At 38.3% G+C, this 20,835-nt stretch overlaps 1 protein-coding gene across 5 annotated transcripts in view; it reads right to left on the bottom strand.

Annotated features, from left to right (window-relative positions):
- Positions 1 to 295: 295 nt before the first annotated feature.
- Positions 296 to 20,835, bottom strand: part of CYB5R4 (cytochrome b5 reductase 4) — an 84,982-nt gene continuing 64,442 nt past the window's right edge. For 3 of the 5 annotated variants that reach the window (XM_082405872.1, XM_082405869.1, XM_082405868.1), the window contains 6 exons: positions 17,347 to 17,487; positions 15,583 to 15,735; positions 12,651 to 12,801; positions 12,255 to 12,341; positions 3,119 to 3,283; positions 296 to 976 (listed from right to left, as the gene is read on the bottom strand). In XM_082405872.1, the coding sequence (XP_082261998.1) occupies positions 922 to 976; positions 3,119 to 3,283; positions 12,255 to 12,341; positions 12,651 to 12,801; positions 15,583 to 15,735; positions 17,347 to 17,487 (752 nt within the window). In that variant the 3' untranslated portion in view covers positions 296 to 921. Of the gene's footprint in view, positions 977 to 3,118; positions 3,284 to 12,254; positions 12,342 to 12,650; positions 12,802 to 15,582; positions 15,736 to 17,346; positions 17,488 to 20,835 lie in introns of those variants that run through there. The other 2 variants (XM_082405870.1, XM_082405871.1) reach the window with 2 other exon arrangements.

Below are 20,835 nucleotides of genomic sequence, written 5' to 3'. Positions count from 1 at the left end.
ACACAGCAGAGCTTAGGAGAGCTCCCTGCTGAACCGCCAGCTGTGGGGCAAGCAGCCAGCCAGGGAAGGTACCATTTAGGATGGAGTGTTCCTCATGTTCCCAGCTGGTCTAGATGGGCTCAAAAAGAATTTAAATTTAACCTATTCCAAAGCACCAAATGATTATTTTAGACCATGAGACCAGATGCTATAGTTGCATTATCTTTCCTGATGCCTCTAGTTTTGGCTAAGAATCAAAATAGTTGTTAAGGTTGTCTTAAACTTTCTAAACACATATAATCCAAAGCTGCGTGTGTGAAGTGTCTCCAGAATCTTTTATTGCTGCTTTTAAAATTCCCCGTAGACACTAACCCATACTGTTGCACTCAAACACATTTCTACCACAAAGATTAAAAAGTACTTAAGAATATTTTTTATTCTACTCTGTATCAAGGCCATAGACACACAAAATGTTTGGATCACTTAATAAGTTATAACATTCCATGTTTTCATAGTAAGAACAAGGACATAAATGATCATTTCCTGAGTTTACAGTGCAATGTAAAATTTAATCTGTATTGCTAATCAGACATCTTACAGCATAGAAATGTGATCAAAATGATCATTTGCTTTATCATGTCATAAAACACAAGCGCTTACTGTAGAACAGTGATACAGTTTAAATGGTAAGGAACTTTGTGATTCATAACAAAGAATCCTGTATATACTTGTTGCCATGATTGACCTTCCAGGACAAATATCAGTAGTAAAATAAGTTATGGTACAAAATAAAGTCAACAAGGTATCTATAGTGAAGAAACATTTGATTTTCATTTAAGAAACTAAAACCTGGATTCTAGTTAACCTATATACAAAAATGTTCTTTTAAAAAACCCTAAGTAATCACAAATTTAGCTAAAACAGTTGAATGACACCTCTTCATTATGCTGTAAAACTATGGATCTCATCTTTGGAAAAGTTCAAATCATGCAGCAACCTGAAAAACAAATAAAAAGCACATGTTTCTTAGGGAAGATGTTTAAAAATAAAGAAGATCAGAGTTTACCATCGTAACCATAGTATTTTTTCATTTTCCCCATTTAGCATGTGTTTTCTAAAACACTCCACAATTATCACTTCTAAAAAATTAACAGTAATTCCTTAATATCATCAAATATCTAGTAAGTGTTCACATTTTCAATTGTCTCATAAATGCCATAATTTTTTAAAGTTTGTTTGAATCAAGATCCAATTAAAGTCTACTCACTGTGATTGGTTTATATGTCTTTTGGGTATTTTTTGATCTATAACATCCCCTCCATCTCTCTGTCTCTGTCCTGCAATTTATTTGTTGACAAAATCAGATTTTTAAGTGTTGACTCTCCCATGGTTCTCATTTTGCTGCATCCCTGTGGTTTACTTTAATAATATGTTCCTTTTTCCTTTTATCTCCCAAAATTTAATAATTGGATCGAGAGGCTTAATCAGATACAGGTTCAATTCTTTTTGACAAGACTACTTCATAGTGCTCTCTCATCAGGAGGCACAGAATACCGGGTTGCCTCTCTTTTTGGATGCTCACCACCACTGGTGACGTACGTACACATCTACTAGTTTCATTAGGGACCGAAGTTGGTGACATTCTACTCCTATCATTCTTTATTCGTTTATCAGCCGAGGAATTCTATAAAGAATAACTTCTGCTCATCTATTATGTGGTTATCCAGTAGTATAACTCATACAGAAAAGGCAGAATAAATGCTGGTTTTCTTCCTCTTTATTCACCAGTTTTTGAAGTAAGGACTTGATCCCCCAGCACTCTTACTGTAATTTTCCCCCGCTGAACAGGAGAAGCAGAAATACTGCTTAAGTATAATTCAACTTGGAAAATACTGTAAATGGAGACTGAGATCTTAAGAGTAGCTCTGTTTAAAATAGTGCTGAAGGGGACTTCCCTGGCGGTCCAGTGGTTAGGACTCCACGTTTCCACTGCAGGGAGCATGGGTTCGACCCCTGGTTGGGGAGCTAAGATCCTGCAAGCCATGTGGCATGGCCAAAAACAAAGGAGGTGAAAAAATAAATAAATAAATTGCTGCTGAAAGTAATAAACATTTACTCAGTACTCACTCTTTGTAGTCACTGTGCTAAGCATTTCACACGCATAAATATTATCACTTATTCCCTCGGATAGGCGAGTGCACTAAAGCTTAGAAGGTTTTGGCCCTAGGACACTTAGCTGATGATTGTAGGATGACCGTAAGTGGTGCAGCTGGGATTCCAACCCCAAGCGGCAGCTTCCGGAGCTGACACACACGTTCAGACAAAGGGACAGGACGGCAGAGGAGTTACGAGGCCAACGTGGTGCGGCTCGCAAGCCTCTCGCCATCTGAACCCAAATAAAGGAGCAAGAGAGAAAACTACCTAGCAAATGTCAGGGTCAGTCACATACCAAACAAGGAAATGCAGGCCTTTCAAGGCAGTCATATTTTAAAATCATCTAGAAACCCAATAGTGGCTATATCTAACCAAATATTTTAAAGTGTCATTTTAGAGTTAAATAAGATCAAGGTGATTTTTAAATAAGACGGTCACTACCACTGGTTGTTCTTTGTGCGGAGTTCAACTCTTGGTCTTGGCTTATTTATGTTCTAGTCTCTGGTTTTTGTCTTGCTGTTTGGCTTTCTCTCACTGTGTTATTGATTAATGCTCACCCAGTTGCAGAGAATGATGGAAGATCAAAAGCTACAATGAGATGAACACTGCTTATTATGATATATTTTTAAAAAAATATTATATATTATGAAGCTTTGGTGGAAGAAGAGGTTGAATCTAGTGTCCCCAAAACTATCTGGCACCAATCTTGTGAAAGCGTCCACACTACCAGCCACTACCAGAGGCCATCAAGAGCTGGCTGTGTCTGACTTTTGTGTTCACATCTAACTCTGTGCATAATCCGGGCCTCCGACGCTTCATCTGCATGCAGATTAAACACTTTGTTATTATTTTCTTACGCTGTGACAGACTATTGAAGTGCAGTTTCATATGAATAGGAAGAAATGAGAGCCACGTCAACTGCTGTTTATAGGAGGTCGTCATTTCACGATGCTGGGATTCTCTCTCCTACCACGTTGCTACTCACTTCATTCCTTGTTCTGTAAATGGCATTGGTCCACAAATGCAGATGAGGACTTTGGATGTGTCTAAACTTCTTTTCAAAAATTCAGAAAGCAGAGCTGGTGAAATGTATCCCCGTTTGCCGTTCCATTCAGAAGTAGGTGCTGAGAGAACAAATTCAAGGTCAAATCTGGAGAAAAGAAACATTTTTTTAAAGTCTATTACATTAACTATATTATGAACATGTTTCCAGTTCACTAACGCATCTTTTTCTCCCCTGGAGAACAAATGAATATATGAAGGTTGACACGCTTGCCAGAAAAGCACTAGAACAGAATGTAAACAAACATTTTGCAAAAACATACAGGTAAATCCACATTTACTAAAGATAAACTTTTGCTACAGATAAGAGAATAATTTGACGTTTTCTATGGAACTCATTAGAAAGAGAGCTCTAAAGGATCTCAGAGAACTCCACATTTTTATTAATAATTCGCTTGTATAAAGCACAGCAAAGAGCAACGACCAGTGACATGTGCATTTTCATCTCTGACTCAAACCCCTCCAATGAGTCCTTGACCCCGATAACCAACGGCCTATCTGACTTCTTACTGTTACTGTCTTCATGGCTTCAACCTTGACTTACAGTACCCCTGTGCCACACCCGATGTCACTGCTGTGAATGGCACCACAGTCCGTTTGGTTGCACAAACCGGAAACCCGGGATTGATCTGCCTCACCCTCCACGTCCAAATTCTCCCCAATCCTAGCTCCTAAGTCTGTGCTCTGCTTCTCTCAGCCTCCACTGCCACACCCTGCCTGTTCTCTTTCTCCTTCCGTAATGTTTCTACCACGCCCCACTGTCCAGTTTCTTAGCTCAAGCATCATTTCCAGGGAAGCACTGCAGCCCCACCAGTCTGGAGTCCTTTCGTAATTACACGTGTTGTAGAAATGTTTCCCTTTTCCTCTTCCTTATAGCCTTTCTATCAGGCTGTAAATATGTGGCCACCAAGATGATTATTCTAGTAATGTCTACCTTCCCCATTAGACCAGAAACTCCGTGAGAGCAGGGACCATGTTTGCTTGGGTTATCACTGCACCCCTAATGGCCATCACACAGGAGGCACTCAAACACTATGGAGTGAAACATTTCAAAGAAAAGAAAGGGTACAGAATTACAGTCAGAAAGAAGCACATCAAACCAAGTCTCACAAGGGAACAACAGACCATTTCTTCCCACGGCTCTGTAATCTGTTAAGTGAACTGCTGATGAACAGCCATAGCAAATTCAAAATTCTAAGCTGTACCTGCTCCCTTTGCTCCATTTTTGCAAACACAATTAGTTCTTATCATTTTCAGTAGCACCAGATCGAATGTGTTTCTACATTTTCCACTTGAGTAATATGTTAATCTCAATCTTAAGAAAACCCTGAAGTGAATAATTTCTCTCGTGAGGTGGCCCTGGGAGCCAAACATCAGAACAGAAGCAAGACACGGCTGGAGCTGTGGTCCTCGCCTGGCTGGGCTGCAGCTGGGTAAATGCTCCCAAGAGCGGACGGGCCAGCACAAGCATACAGACCAGCTCAGGGCGCCAGCCGGGGCTACAGAACCCGTCCCAGCTCTCACCAGACCCAGCCTCTAGGGCTTATAGGTCCATCTGTGGAACAAGGTGGGAAAACCATATGCTCTCTTACAACTCTAATATTCTGATTTTATATTTAAAAACCCAACAGAGACGTGTTTTATTTCTTGCCTTCAAGGTTCCCATTTCACTTTAGCAGCAATAGGAATCCACCCTATACAAAACAGTACCCCAAATACTTTCACTAATGTTCTTTCCTTCCCAGCACTTATAATTAAGATAGCATTACATAATTCTGGAATGTGATGTTTGTTTGCTGCGCCATGAGGGCAGAGTCCTTGCCTGTCTTGTTCATACTGTATCCAGGCCTGGCTTGAGGCAAGTGTGCAAAAAATACTTGATGAATGAATAAAGGAATTTATTTAACAAGAAGCCATATTGGTTAAAAATAAACACTATACTCAGAAGAACAAAGCCATACGCTGGCATCTATGAAATTACATATAAAAATGTAAGTGAATTTGTAAGGGCATTTTTCTGGGAAGAAGGTCTATAACCTTTCATCAGATTATCAAAGGGGACCCAAAAGCAGCTGTGGAACCACTATCTTAAGATATATCTAATTATACATAGACAACGCAATAAAATATAGCAATTGCCTTGTTAAATTACAAATAAAAGATAGTCTCCTCTGCCTCTATTTCCAATCAGTCTGTCACTGGAATAAAACTGCTAAGATATATAAATCAATACTGGCGTCCTTTGTCATCTGAAAAAAAAACTTAATTTTCCTATCAGTGGCATGCTTTCTGCAGGCATCTACTAAAGGGTGAAAAATAACTGTGATCCTTACATAAATGGTATAAATTCCTCATGTATTTTGTATTTATTCACATATTGGTCCCCTGGGTATACCTTTGGGTCTCTCAATGGAAAAAGTGACCAGGTGGCAGGGATGCAATTTCCAGGGGATTGTTAGGAGGCTGCTATCCTGTTTAATCTTCTCCTTCGCAGCACTGGAAAAGAGCTTTCACTGGAGCGGGAGCAATCCCAAGGTAAGGCTCAAGAATACATGAATGAAGGATTTCTTATATCATATCAGGATACAGATGGTTACTGTGGATGGTTGCTTCTGAATTTTTCTGCAGGGCAACTTACTGTCTGAAGCATTTATAGCCTTGAGGCATGAGGGGATGCACTGGCAAACGTCCTGAAACTCCTTTCTGCCCTATGATTTCAGAAGTGCCAGAAAGGACTGGGACTCTTGAAAAGGTTACCTGAAAATAAATTCCGAGAATCCATAAAGTGCAAAGCAACATGAGAGAGAGAAAGAGAGAGAAAGAGAGACAGAGAGAGAGAGAGAGAGAGACAGAGAGAGAGAGAGAGAGGGAAAGGCCTGCTTCTGATGAATGCCTATGAGGTCTAAATGTCAATGGAAGTAAACAAGCTTGTCCAAAAAAAATTACTTTCAAGTAGGCTGATAAATGACCTTAGATAAAAAAAAAATCTTGAAATATAAACGTACGCATTCAGTCTAAACCATACACAGAGCCTGAAGTCATTCAACACCGTATTCCCTCCTCCTCCAGGCAATCAGCTTCCCAGACCCACTCCTTCCTATTTCTTACACATACATATCCCTGCCTTCCCATTTTTACTGCCACAACTCCAGGTCCTGCCCTTCTATCTCGTGTCTAAGATGTTGCTCTAATAAGCTTACCCTCATCTATCTGGCACATCATTGTTATACCAGTTCTCCTAAAAACCCAGATCCAATCTCACAACTTCTTTGCTAAAGCTTCAGTGGCTTGTCACTGCCCACAAAGTAGTATTTCAGAGCATTTGGGGCCCCAGCTTTTCCTGGTTTCTCTAGCTAAAGAAAAATGCTAGAATCTGCAGAAAAACTTGCTATTTGCTCATGGGAAAAACAGCTCACAAAATAAACAGCTAGGGGTTAAAAATATTTCTCAAAACGAATCTGATTAAACATTTGTGCTCCTCCAAATGTCAGTGGTCGTCCATGAAAACAAAAGGCTAACCTGTCAAATAAGTTTGGGACTACTGGGTTAAAAGAAGTTAAATAGATTTGTTTAGAATTTCTCAAAGCCTTGAATATGCTAAGTTCATATTAAACTTCAAGAAGGTAACATAGTATACATTATTTCTCAAACTTATTTAATCATAGAGCCCTTTAGGGGGAACATATGAAAATTTCAAGGAACACATTCCAAGAAACACACCCCTGGGACTTCCCTGGTGGTGCAGTGGTTAAGAACCTGCCTGCCAATGCAGGGGACATGGGTTCGATCCCTGGTCCGGGAAGATCCCACATGCCATGGAGCAACTAAGCCCGTACACCACAACTACTGAGCCTGCGCTCTAGAGCCCGCGAGCCACAAGTGCTGAAGCCCACGTGCCCTAGGGCCTGTGTGCCGCAACTACTGAGCCTGCGTGCTGCAACTACCGAAGCCCACGTGCCTACAGCCCATGCTCCGCAAAAAGAGAAGCCACTGCAATGAGAAGCCCGCGCACCACAATGAAGTGTAGCCTCCACTCGCCGCAACTAGAGAAAGGTCACACACAGCAACGAAGACCCAATGCAGCCAAAACATAAATAAATTTTTAAAAAAACCAAAAAACATTGGGAACTGTATTCAATACCTTGTAATAACCTATAATGGAAAATAACTTAAAAAATATATATCTGAATCAATTTGCAGTTCATCTGAAACTAACACAATATTGTAAATCAACTATACTTCAATTAAAAAAAAACCCAAAAAAACACCACCCCTGGAGGAATATCTGGGAGGAACAGAGAGTGGTATAGGGTCCAGATTAGGGGCTCACATAACTGAGTTGCCTCGCAGGCTGGGGAAAAAGAAAGGCGTTCAAGCACCTTGTTTAACTTACTTGTGCTTCTGCAATCACTGGATTTTGCTGTCTTAAATGGGACTGACACATTGCTGGTCCCCAAACTGACACCAGAATATAGAAAAACTTTACTTTTCGAGAGGCTATTGTCAAAATGGATCAACAGGCCTTGGTACACTTTGACTTAGTGACTCTTCTGGTGAATCTTTATCCTGCATAGTTAGAGAGGTACAGAAAAATTTGTACTCACTATGTCAAACAGTAGAGGGTTGGTTAAAGAAATTATGGTATGAACTCAATGACCAAATACAATGCAGCTATGAAAAATCATAGTGTAGTGTGAGTTTTCCCAACTAGCACTACTGGCAGTTTGGGCAGGATAATTCTTTGCTGTCCTGTGCTGTCTTGTGCACTGGAGGCTCTTAACAGCATTCCTGTAGGCTCTTAACAGTCTCTCCCCACTAGGTGCCAGGGGAACCCCTTCCATCAGTTGTTACGATCAAAAACGTTTCGAGACATAAATGTCCCCTAGGGTGTCAGGGTGTCGGGCAGGGAGAAACAGAATCACTCCAGGTCAAGAGCCACAGGTTGAAAGTATTCTATACATAGTAGAATACACACAATTCACTAAAAATGTAGTTATAAAAAGTATAGTCAGTATGGCTACATTATTTAAAAATACAAAACAAAAATAATGTGTGCATTTAAGCATATGTGCGTGCGTGCATGTATGTATGTGTGTGTCTGTGAGAGAGAGAGGGAGAGAAAGAGAAAGAGAATGGAAAGATACAAACCATAATGTTGTTCCTTGGATGGTAAGATTATGGGTGATCTTTTCCCTTATATATTTTTCTATACAAATATGTATTAATTTTATAAACAGGGGGAAAATCAGCAAATCATCAACTTCTACTATTTATAGAAAAGAATATGCTATTAACTTTACTAAAATAAGGTTATTATCTTCAAACATGACTGCTTTGAAAGGGAAGGAAAATACTTATTATATTTATATATTACAAAATGCCATCCAGAAGTCAATCTCATTGTCAAACTGTCCTGCACCTCAAAAAGAATTCTGCAAAAGCAGAGAACTCAGAGCGGGCGTATTCTACTGGGGGACGGGGGAGTACCGTGTGTAAGACTGAGTCAACCAGGCCTCATAACACTGCTCAGTAGTCGAGACAGAGATAAGTGAAATTTAATTTGGATTTCAGTTTACATAGTAATTAGCTACACCTGCTGCTGTACATATTTACCTTCTACTGGAGTTAACAGTCAAGTGTAATAAAATATTTGGATAAAATTCAGGCAAGCTAACTTTTTTTTTCCTGTTGAAATTTTATTCTTAATGACATGAAAACTGAATTGAAACAGAAACATCCTACAGGAGTACAAATGGTCTACCTATTTTCAGCAATTCTGTTAAGTTTAGCAACATGGGAAAATGAAGAGATCCATTCCCTGGATTGCATGAGAAGATAAGCCAACACAATATCCTGTTCCCTGTTATACCCCCATACAGGCGCCTGGGAGACGCTCACAGGAAATTCATGAGTAAATGAATGTTACAAATATGCTAATTCTGGGCGAGGCACCCACGTCTGCTATCCCATGGCCCCCACCCCCAAAAAACCCTATGACGGAGATATTGATGTCCCTGTTCTACAGATGGAAAAACTGAAGCTCCGTCAGATCAAGTGAGTTGCCCGAGGTCACAGGTTAATAAGTTTCCATCATACAACGTTTCGAAGAATTTCCTTTGCTAACTATATTATTTGGATAAACTCTGAGGACAAGCACAGCATGTTTGCTGAAAATGAAAATATTAGATAATACACCAGTCTCAGTTTACATTTTTCCTATCCCTACTTGCTCCGCAAAGGACTGAATGGAAAGCTGTGTCCTAATCCTACAGAGAGTAAGGTATTTCATTTGTTTTAACTATAGAACTTACTTTTTTTAATAGTCACAATCCAATAATAATTTAACCAAGGAGATGCGTTCAAGTTTCACATTCTGCCATCAGAAACTTTATTACTAAAATGAGCAGTGACATAGGAGAGTCAAGATGTAGGAAAGGGTGGTTTAACAGATAAAAAAAATTAAGCCTTAAATGTTAACTAAATGACAGATGTGACAAATTAAAACTACCTTATATTAATTCTGAACTTTCACTTTCCTTCTATGTATGGGACTCAACAATTATGCTTTGAATGAACAGTACTACTGACAGCCATCAGTAAACCTTTAAGGCTAGGTTTCTCCTCTATCTGCATAAAACCTGAGAATATGGAAGGTTCCTGATAAATGTTCCAAAGCCACGTACATACACAAGGCCTCTGTGTTTCCCATTGAGGGTCTGACCCCAAGGCCTTTGTGTTTTCCAGTGAGGGTCTGACCCCGAGTCTCCAGGGGGCACAGATTATCCGATGCTGGAAGTCAGTGCCAGTAGAGGGCCCCCAGCAAGGAGGGTGTACCTCCAGAAAGTGGAAGGAAAGGGAGGGGGCAGAGAGCGCACAGGAGCTGGAGCAGGCAGGTGAGAGCCGGGAGAGAGGGAGGGAGCAGGAGAGAGAGGATAGAGGCAGGCCAGAGGCAAAACACTCTCACCTCTCCCAGCAAACTGGAGCATCTCACTCACTTAGAGCCAGTCATCCAGAAGTGAAAAAAAAGGGGCCTTTCCTCATCCTCAATCCTGCAGCCTATGCAATTCCACCAACCCAAATTATGTGGACCAAGCAAGACAAAGCAAAACAAAACAAAACACACAGGGGACGTTGTTAAAGGGCACTTCATGTTCAGAGGCTGTCAACACATGCCTTTTCACCAATTCTTTTTTTTTTTTTAATTTTTTTAAACTTTTTATTTTATATTGGAGTGTAGTTGATTAACAACGTTGTGTTAGTTTCAGGGGTAAAACAAAGTGATTCAGTTATATATACACACGTTACTTCTTATGTCGAGTTTAACATCAATGGATAGACTAAGAGTACAATGTCTGTTTGCTGAAATAATAGTAAATGAATTTTTCTTGTACAAGCAAACTATCTTGAAGAATACCATGTCCCAAAACTGCCAGAAATACTTTTTTAAAAAAACCTAGCTAAAAAAGTGTAGCTATGTCTGCTTAAAGTCTTTTAAATGCTTGTTTAGGAAACGGGAGCTCAGTCAATACAAGAACACATGTATACAGAGGTCCTTCATAACAGCAATCCAAATATCTGAGGCAGGGCTTCACAATTTCCAAGCATTTACACTATCTTCTCTAGTCCTCACAACAGGCTTATGAAGTAAGTAGGAAAGATGTCATTATTCTATTTTGAAAATAAAGGGACAGGCCCACAGAGCTACATAATTTTTGAATACAGTTTCAAGCTAGTAAAGGGTAGACTAAAAACCAGAATTTAGGTCTTTAGGCTTTTTGATAAATGCTGCTTCCAATTTTCCACTTTGAAAATCAGTGAAAAACATACTTGAAAAACCCAGGAATTCGTATTTCTTTAAATTATGCTCTAAATTGCCATGCAACTACTTAAGTATAGTACATATTCTTAGGTTTATGTTTTAAGTATGTAAGAAGAGAAAACACTTCGATGATTAAATTCAGGTCGTCCTTCATTTGTGCAAATTATTTACTAAAAGAGAAAGAGGGGGAGGATGGGAGACAACAGAGAGGAAAAGACTAGAAGGAACCACGGCATCACCTTCGTGAGACTGTTCAGAAAATATTCAGAAGAACTTGGAGCCCCTGGGACAGCTGCATTTCTGTGGTCTTTAACTTTTAAAATGTCTAGAACTTTATCTCCACCATACTGTCATAAACATAAATACTTACGTCAGGTATTTTGTATGACTTATGAAGTTCTGCAATTCTTAGAAATAGTTTTTAATGATTACAAAAATGCTTCAGAAATATGACAGCTTGTCCAATTCATTCTTCTTCCAAAAATTTTGTTTTGAATTTCCAACTGCTTTCATATCTCTTTAGGGGAGATGGGGCATATGCGTGGTTAAATTATCTCACTTCCTTGGACTGTGCTAGGGCTCTTTTTTCAATGAAACAAATTGCCACCTTGCTGTACTTGCTGCCTCATCTTACCACTGAATTCAGCCTGACTCAGACTTTTTTCTATTACCTATACCAGCATTTCCCAAAGTGTGTACTGAGGACCACTAGTGATATTTAATACGTGTTAATGTAAACGAACAAAAATGAAGAGAATCTTGCTAAACAATGCAGAAGGAATCCCCTTCTTGGAAAGTCACAATGGACATTGGCATAGTAAAGGCTCTAAGAAATCCTGTAGTAAAAAAACATGTTTATTTTTGCTTAACCTATCTCACCAGATTTATTTGATTTGTCCCCATTATAACAAGAAAATCTTGAATTACCAAATTGGCTACACTGGATCATTTTCAATGAAACCTAACTCAGTATAAACAACATAACATAAACATAAAGCTCAGTACATATTTTATTGATACATATTTGATGTCACATTGACCTTATCAAACTATTTCTTTGGGGGAGGTGTACTAACATTACTTACATTTAGTTTTTTGGTTTTTTTTTAAAAGAGAATTAGTGATTATTTTTGTTCTAAGGAGTTCCTGGTCAGTTAAAAACTCCAACCAAAGGAGGCAGGGTATCAACTGACTAAACCTGTATAAATATTTAAAAACAGAGCTAATACCACTTTTATACCTTTTATCCTTAAATGCTAATTTCTCCAATTGGCTTCTCCAAATTATGTCATCCTCTGTTTTATTGAAGAACATCAGCTTCACTTTCCTTAAAAGAAAAAACAACAACAACTCAAAAAGTACTATTTCGATTACAGAATTAAAAATATGCATGAATGGAAAGTCTAAAAGTGAACTAGTGTGAATGTTTTTTTAGTGCCAATTAGGTAACCAAAAATATCAAAAATAAAGGAATCAAGTAAATAAAACAGCTTGGAGTGGAGGAAGAAGAGTGAGAAATGACGACTGAGGGATAACATGTCTGTTGAGGTTCCACTAGGTATTTAATCGATTTAGAATACCTTCTACTAATCTAGCAGTGTTACAAGGGGTAGTAATTAAAGACAAAATGACATACCTGAGACTGGGTATATTAGTCAAGGCATAACTCAGTACTTTAACCATTGGTGTGAAGCCTGTTCCCGCTGCCAATAAAAAGAGATCTTCCAATTCTTGGAACTGGGATATTTTAAAATTGCCCTCGGGATTGCTTACAGAAACATAATCTCCTAAACAATGAAATATACATAAAATCAGGAAAAACAAAAATTGAGACCGTTAACCTAGCTGAATTAAGAACACTAGGAGAAACAGGATGCATAATTATCAGACTACATCTCAGTTTTTAAGGAATGTAAGGGGTTTTGAGAATACTCATTAGGCTCCCAAGTATGTCATTATACTCAAATTATCATTATAATCAAATTAATAATGAGATTTCATTATACTCGTTTCCCAATATTATTTTCCCAAATCAGCTGGAGTCTCTAACATACAAACTACTGCCAAATATTTAACTACAAATTATCAATAAAGGCTTGATTGCTAAACTAAAACTAGGCACTTCAAAAGCAGAGTCCGAGTCTTGTACAGTATAGGGTGGAAAATACACATTCACTACTTACATACTGATTCTTAACCACAGTAATAAGCGTAGTAGGAGAGAAAACTGAAATAGAAATGTATTCTAATATCTTATGTTGTTAGTAAATGTGCTAACTTTGCCTCCATCAAATCTCTGAAAATACCTATCAATTAAAACAAGAGCTGTTCTGCATTTAATTCCCATAAAGACAAAGCAAGATCAGAAACCGTACTTGGGGCATGCTACCTCCAAATTTTCAATCAAAACAGTTGAATAAACCCTTTTCTGCTGTGCAGTTGATATAATCGCTATGTACCACTCATATAAGAGAACTGTCTTTGGGACATTTCAGAAATTTTCAATGTAACTTTAAAAATAAAAAATAAAGCTGACCATATTTTAAAAACAATTTCAAATGCTCTGGTTTATTTTTAAATGTTTGGATGCTCATAATTTTTCCCTTTTTTGTCCATGGCAGGATAGTCAGAATGTTGTAGTAATTGATGAGCTAAACATTAGAAAGTAACAGAAGCTCCTTGTTATAGTTTGAAAGGGACCATAAGATCAGAACATCCTCAGGAAAAAGTCAGCTGGTTGTTTACTAAAGCAGCCTCACAGAATGATATTAACTTGATAACTTTTGTCCACAGTCCAGTCCTTCCAATGTCATCAAATTGATTAGACTCAGGCAAGGACTTGATGCTAATCAAGTTCACAAGAGATTAAATAAAGCACACATGCCAGAATGGCAATGGATTTTCAGCCTGACTACCTGCATCTAGTGACCTGAGCATTACATGCCCCATCCAGGGCATCTCATTCCCAGTATTGGAAGACCAAACATTTGGAACATTTGGAAGGGCAAAATAATCGTTTAAAAGTTGCTTGATGAACATGGAATTGAAACAAAGAAGTGGGTAATTTTATAGGGTAGCTCACATAGGCCATAATGAGGCTTCATGAGTTACCACTGCCATGCCAGTGTACAACCCTCTAAGTGGCACCAGTATCTGTGCCATGACTAGTTCCCCTAGATGAAGTTGAAACAACACTGATCTTGCTATTTTGGCTTTCCTTTCCCAAGCTCTATGCTGACTCTCCACCCTGCTCTCTGCTACACAATCTCTATGGATAGGTTATAATACCATCAGTTAAGTTTCCACCTGCCATATTACAATCATGTTGTCAGTCCTTCACAAGGTGATATCACCTTCACTAGATCTGTAGGTACTCCAAAATTCTTTAGGTTCACATTTATGTTCAATATTTTGATTTATGTAACCACAGATGACTCATCACATCTATTATATGTAGACTGCTGAGCTTAACTTTCAGACAGCAACAAATTTTCTCTATTTCCAAATTTTAGTGATCTACTTCACTCGATATTACTGCTAATAGTGTCTTAAAAGGGGAAGAGCTCTTTTATTGTTAGGCAAAAGGCAGTGAAAAGTTGAAGACACAGAAAATGGAGTAGAAACAGGAAGGGGGAGGGTGTCTCTAAATATTAGTAGATTTCATTATAGTCCCTTTATTAATTCTTTCAAAGTACTTTTACTGAGAGCCTGTTATGTGCTAACTGCCCTGCTGGGTATGGAAAATACAAAGATAAGACATATCTATCCTTAAACTCAAAGTCGTATAAAGAAGGAATATTATTTATTCTTATCCTAGATCAATGAACAAAGTGTTAGTTACCGAGGGGTTCAGAAGAGGAGGGAGGCTTCATAAAGTAAGTGATATTTTAAAAAAGGTACTTGACAGGTAGACAGAGGCATTCTAAAAAACTCAAGCACCTAAGAATGAGGATGACAAACTCCTGGACTAACTGATTAGGTCCTCTTCGTGGCCTGCAAAGACTTGGATGCTTTTTCCCGCTTCACCTCTCACTATACAAAATACTTGTGCTGTTCAGGTAATGGAGACCCATCCAAGGCGTCAAAGCTGCAGAGCAACATGATGAAATCTATCATCAAGGCAGTATGGAAAAAGAACTGGAAAATGCAGATTAATAGAAAGATACCAGTGAGAGGCAACTGAGAGAGACCAATTACAGATTAAGAGAGAAATGATGAAGGCTTGATGTAAGAAGGTGGCAGAAGGGATAGAAAGGAAAGATTAAAAAGTCAGTGAGCGGTAGACTCAATAAAACTTAGTGACTGACTGGATTGGGAGGGAGAAAATGGGAAGACTCAGGGACGACTCGAGTCTCCAGATTGGGTCGAGGATGAACAGTGATGCCGCAAATAACAGATGAGGAATATGGAAGCAAGGATAGGTTGGTGGGACTAAGAGAACACGACTTTGGTTGCAGACATGATGAGTTTAAGGTATGTGACAGACTCCCACAGGGAAATAACTAAAAGAAAGTGTAACTTGTGATCCAATCCAGAACACAATCTAGGTTAAAAAAATACATACTAACCAATCTGAAGATGATCAAGCTCTGGTGTGAAGAGTCCAGCAGGGTAGATTTTGATCAAAAAGTAGATGTATTTATTGTTGGGAAGAACTGGTTCCTTGAACTCTGAGAATAAGGAATCAGATACAGGTGTATATGGCTTCACAATTTCAGTACCTGGAAAAAGTCACAACAAAGAAATTCAAATCTAAATGAAGGTGAAGCATACAAATTTTATGATGCTATCAGTATATATTTAAAACTGTACACTTAATGTGAACTTAATTCTATGTTCTATATGTATGTAGTACATGTATATATACTCTAAACCTATGTGTGCTGAGATAATTTTAACAAATCAGTAATCTACCCATAATATAAATAACCTGTTTTTATTAAGCGTGGCATAAGGTGATGGGGTTTTATGTTAATAAACTTAGACAACCATCTACACCATCAGCATGTAAGCTTTGTAATAGGCCACAACAAAAATGGCATTAAAAGTTTACACAGAGATGCAAGAAGGTACTTGCATAATAATTTTAATTATACACCAAATTTTTAAAAAATTTTTATTTTATTTTATTTTATTTATTTATTTATTTTTGGCCTCACCACACGGCATGCGGGATCTTAGTTCTCCGATCAGGGACCAAACCCGTGCCCCTTGAAGTGGAAGCACGCAGTCTTAACCACTGGACCACCAGGGAAGTCCCCATACACCAAATTTTTAACAATGGATACCGATGGCCAGTGGGATCATCTGAGTTCCAAGAAGGGAAGAATTTCACTTTTTACTTTATATATTTCAAATTGTTTTAACAATTTAATATTTTATATATTACTTTCGTAACTGAAAAGAATGTTAATCCAACTACTTCTAAGAATATAATAATAAAAAACAGGGTAAAATTAATCAGAAGTCATATTTTAGCTAGCCAAATTCCAAAGAAAGAGGAGTCACCACATATTTGAAAGACCAAAATTTTACACATGGTTCCATCACATATACAAAAATTAATCTATGTGTAAATTATAAGACATTGACAATAACCACACTGGGGGAGATACCAGCTATTGAATGATAACGTGGCATTAGTGATGATGGAGAGAAAAACTGAACAGTGCCGTCATAATAAACCTGATTCACCAAATCCTGGCTGGTAGTCTGTGAGGCTGATTGCTGGAAAGGCTAGGAGTGTTATCTTCTTCAGTTTCAAAAGACTAAGAAGATGTTAGACATCGGTAAGAAAGGTATTTAAAACAAGTAAATGAGGTAATTTCAGGACGAAAATGAGGGGAAAAGAATTTACACAGTAAGGAATATGTTTACAGAGCTTCTTATACTAGTGGCACATGCAAGGAAATCATTTATAATCATCCACTCATTTTCAGCTTTATAAATTCAACTTCCTAAATGACAGACCCGTAAGTGGCTAAATAAGAGACGTTAGTGTGTGTTTCTGACAGTTGTCTTCACGGAAGACCATCTGTGTGCTCCCTCACCTCTTTCCTTTAAGGCTTTGTTAGTAATAAATTACAGTGCTGGTGGCACTACCTCTGTGACTAGTGATAACTTCTTTGTTCATACAGTGATGCAGCACAGCCTATAGTTCCCACATTCAGGATCACTGCATCCACAAACCTAGAATCTGGCTATCACTAAGTCTAGCTGCCCAGAAACATTTTATTTATAACCTAAATGGGCGCTTCCTCGAGAGATTACTACTGATTCCGAACTGCTTATAGAAGAAGAAAATGTTTCCACCAAGCCTCTGCTTGCCTTACCTGTAATAGTTAGCTTGAAGTAAACATGTTGCCCAGTTGGCACCTGAAGATGTGTGCTTGGTGGCAGCATCAAGCAGAAAAGCTTCGTATCATGAGTCACATCTTCCTTGGAAATTAACTGGCACTTTCTGTAGTACAAACCTAGAAAGTGATTCATTTTCTCTTAGTGATGAATAAATTAAATAAGAAGTACTCTCAGACCTACCACGCAAAAACACAGGCTCAGCTTTTGCTCTTTAGTGAGCCTGAGTTTCAATAACAGGCTTATGACATTTTAAAAATTCGTCAGTATTTTGAAAATTTTATAGTGTTAGTTTTTTCCATTTTATTTCCTGTGATATCCATTTTCTAAAACCTGTAAGTACTTCTGTCATTTGAAAAATAAGCTCTATAAAATGAGTGTTATTTCCTCATGTCTGTCGTTATAGCATGTTAAAACCATTATAGCCTAAGAAATTAAAGTCTAGTTTATTTCTTCTTAAATTTACTTTTTAAAATAATTCCATCTTTTAAGCCTATAACAGCTATATAATTAAATTGTATATGTGAAAAATACTTGATAATCAACAAAGCTCATTCTAAATTCTTTTCTTACAGAATGGAAAAGTCCTGAAACTCAGATATTTAAGGTTTAACAATACCAGCACTATTCAATAACTTAGAAATATTTCTTGGATAAAGGCAGGAAAAATATACATTCTTGTGTCTCTGTATATGTGTATTATATATACACAAACAAAATTCATATGCATATGAATTATAGAACATTTCAATGGTCAAAATATGATTAAAACAAAAAATAAACTTAGGTTTAAGGGTGTAAGTTCTGATTATCTGGAAAATTAATTTAAGTGAAAAACTGAAGATGCCAAGTTTGTGGTACTAAAATACAAATAAACAAAAGGAATCAAGTATTTCTATAAATACGGGAAATATTTGAAATTAATACCCTAAGCTCAGGAAATATTACTTGTATACAGAGCAAAATAATACCACCTAGATTGGAAGATCTTGTTATAGAAGTTCTGAAAGCCTGAACATTTTCACTTGTAAATTTTCTTTCGGATGTAAACAGCATGCCAGAGTAGACTTTGTTTCATAATTTCCTCTCTTTTGTAAAACAGCATTTACAGAGATGTCAGGAATTAATCCTAATAAAGCATCTTATTATCATAATTATGCTCTTTTTTTTAACCTAAAAATATTTAAGTAGGTGCAGAAAGATTTACTCCAGACCTTAGGATGTGAAGGTCCTACATCGAATCATCAATGGTTAGTGGAAAACTAAAATTCACATAGAATCCTAAGAAATCATTTTGGCCACAGTTTCATCCAATTCTCTTCTTCCCTTGTCCCTTTTGCTCCCAAAGACCCTGGTCACTAAATCTTTCCATCTGTCGCCATGGTAGCTCAGTATGCACATAAACTTAAGAGTACATCGTTGCCAGGGCAAAGCTTAGACCAGATTACAGCTAAGGGTACCGTCCCAGAGTTATCCCGGAAGGCCTAATCCAGTACTGGACCGACGAAGGATCAAAGGACCTAGGCTCACCCCCAAGAAGAAATGAAGGTTCAAACGATCTCCTTATTCCTTCCTCTAGACCTTCCTGGGACCCAGAGTGGTAATACAATATGAGACCCCCATCTATATGTCTAAATACGTGAAAGTTATAAATCAGACAAATAACTGCTAAATAAAATATGTTCTACGCTGTACCTTGAAATATACTTTCATAATGTCCTAGAAGGCTAGGCTCGAATTCAGGATTCTTGAACTCCTCAGAGTTCCACGCAGGAAGATGGTGAAGGGATGAGAGCTGCACCCCCTTGACTGCCTATGGCCTGACCCCCCTCTTCTCAGCCCCACTGTCTGACCCTGAGTGGAGCCCTGTGCAGGTGTGGGCGCACCAGCCCATATGTTAAGGCTCATCTACTTGCTCTCTCCATAAACAGCCTTGGCCACTTCTTGGATAGAAGCGGATTTGGGGCCATTTGGGCAGGGAATTCTGGGGTTCCAGATACCTGGAGTGCAGTGGTGAAGGAAAGCGCCTGAACTCCACATGGATAATTCTTCACCTTGCACACTCCTCATCCTGTGGGAGCCGTGTGGCTGGAGGAGAGCCCTTGTGTTTTCCTCCAAGCACAGAGTCCAGGGCAGGTGCCCCTCCTGACAATTTCACCTCTGGCCTTTACCAGAAAGGATTTGCTAGAGTAAGTATGCACCTCTTTGACTATACTTAAAACACAAGGAAACTCTGGGTTCCAGTGATTGACTGGCTTTCCTTGTTAGAGAATTAACACAGTATTCCTGCTATTTAACACCACTGAGATAATTTCAACATCTTACCGATAAAATAATAAAACTGCCATAATTTCACAAGGACGTGCTAACAATAGGGTCTAAAAGTCTTACGGAAAATTTAAGAATGTTTTCGTCTTTCAGTTGCACTGAGGAGAGAAGTGTCACAGGCACGGACCTGAAAAATGGGGGAAAAGGAGTATAAAGCAGATGCACTGACGACTTCAGTCTGGATAATGCCTGTATTGAAGTGTCAGGTTTTTGGTTTTATAAGCAAAATTATACAAGAAAATGAGAAGCTGAAAATAAGTATGAGATGGTGAAACAAAAACATAAGACAGAAAACTGTCTGCCCAGAAACCTCACTTCTTTTTTTTTTAGTCTTTATTTTTTTATTGAAGTATAGTTGATCTTCAATGTTTCAGGTGTACAGCAAAGTGATTCAGTTATATACACACACACACACACACAAAACACACATTCTTTTTCAGGTTCTTTTCCATTATAGGTTATTACAAGATATTGAATATATTTCCCTATGCTATGTAGTAGAGATCCTTGTTGTTTACCTATTTTATATACAGTAGTGTGTATCTGTTAATCCCACATTAACTTCTTTTAATAACATACATATAATATTGAGACATTCGGCGTAACACTGAAATGCTGAGGATAATATGATAATTTGGGTATCCTCTTTTCTTCTTGTTGGAAAGAAACTATAGCTTTCCTTCTAAAGAGTAGACTTTCACAGGATAAAATAAAGACAAAGCTCAGTGGGAGAGAGACGTGAAAGAGAGCACTGGACTGGGAGTCCATACTGCCTTCACCCTGTCCTGCAGCTCCTTCTTGCTCCTAGTACACTTTTTGTTTTTCTGGCCATGCTACACGGCATGCAGAACCTTAGTTCCCACACCAGGGATGGAACCTGTGCCCGCTGCAGTGGAAGTGCAGAGTCCTAACCACCGGAAGTCCCCCTAGTACATTTTTTTTTTCTAATAAGTTTCTTGGTGGCTTTAGAGGAAACATCTGAATTATTGCATTGATGAAACATTTTACTTTTTTAAAAAAAAATTAATTAATTAATTTATTTATTTATGGCTGTGTTGGGTCTTTGTTTCTGTGTGAGGGCTTCCTCTAGTTGCGGCAAGCAGGGGCCACTCTTCATCGCGGTGCGCGGGCCTCTCACT

The sequence above is a fragment of the Balaenoptera borealis genome (genome assembly GCF_965194805.1).
Source record: "Balaenoptera borealis genome assembly, chromosome: 9".
In the NCBI taxonomy this organism is placed as follows: domain Eukaryota; kingdom Metazoa; phylum Chordata; class Mammalia; order Artiodactyla; family Balaenopteridae; genus Balaenoptera; species Balaenoptera borealis.
This window is presented reverse-complemented; position numbering and strand designations above follow the sequence as displayed.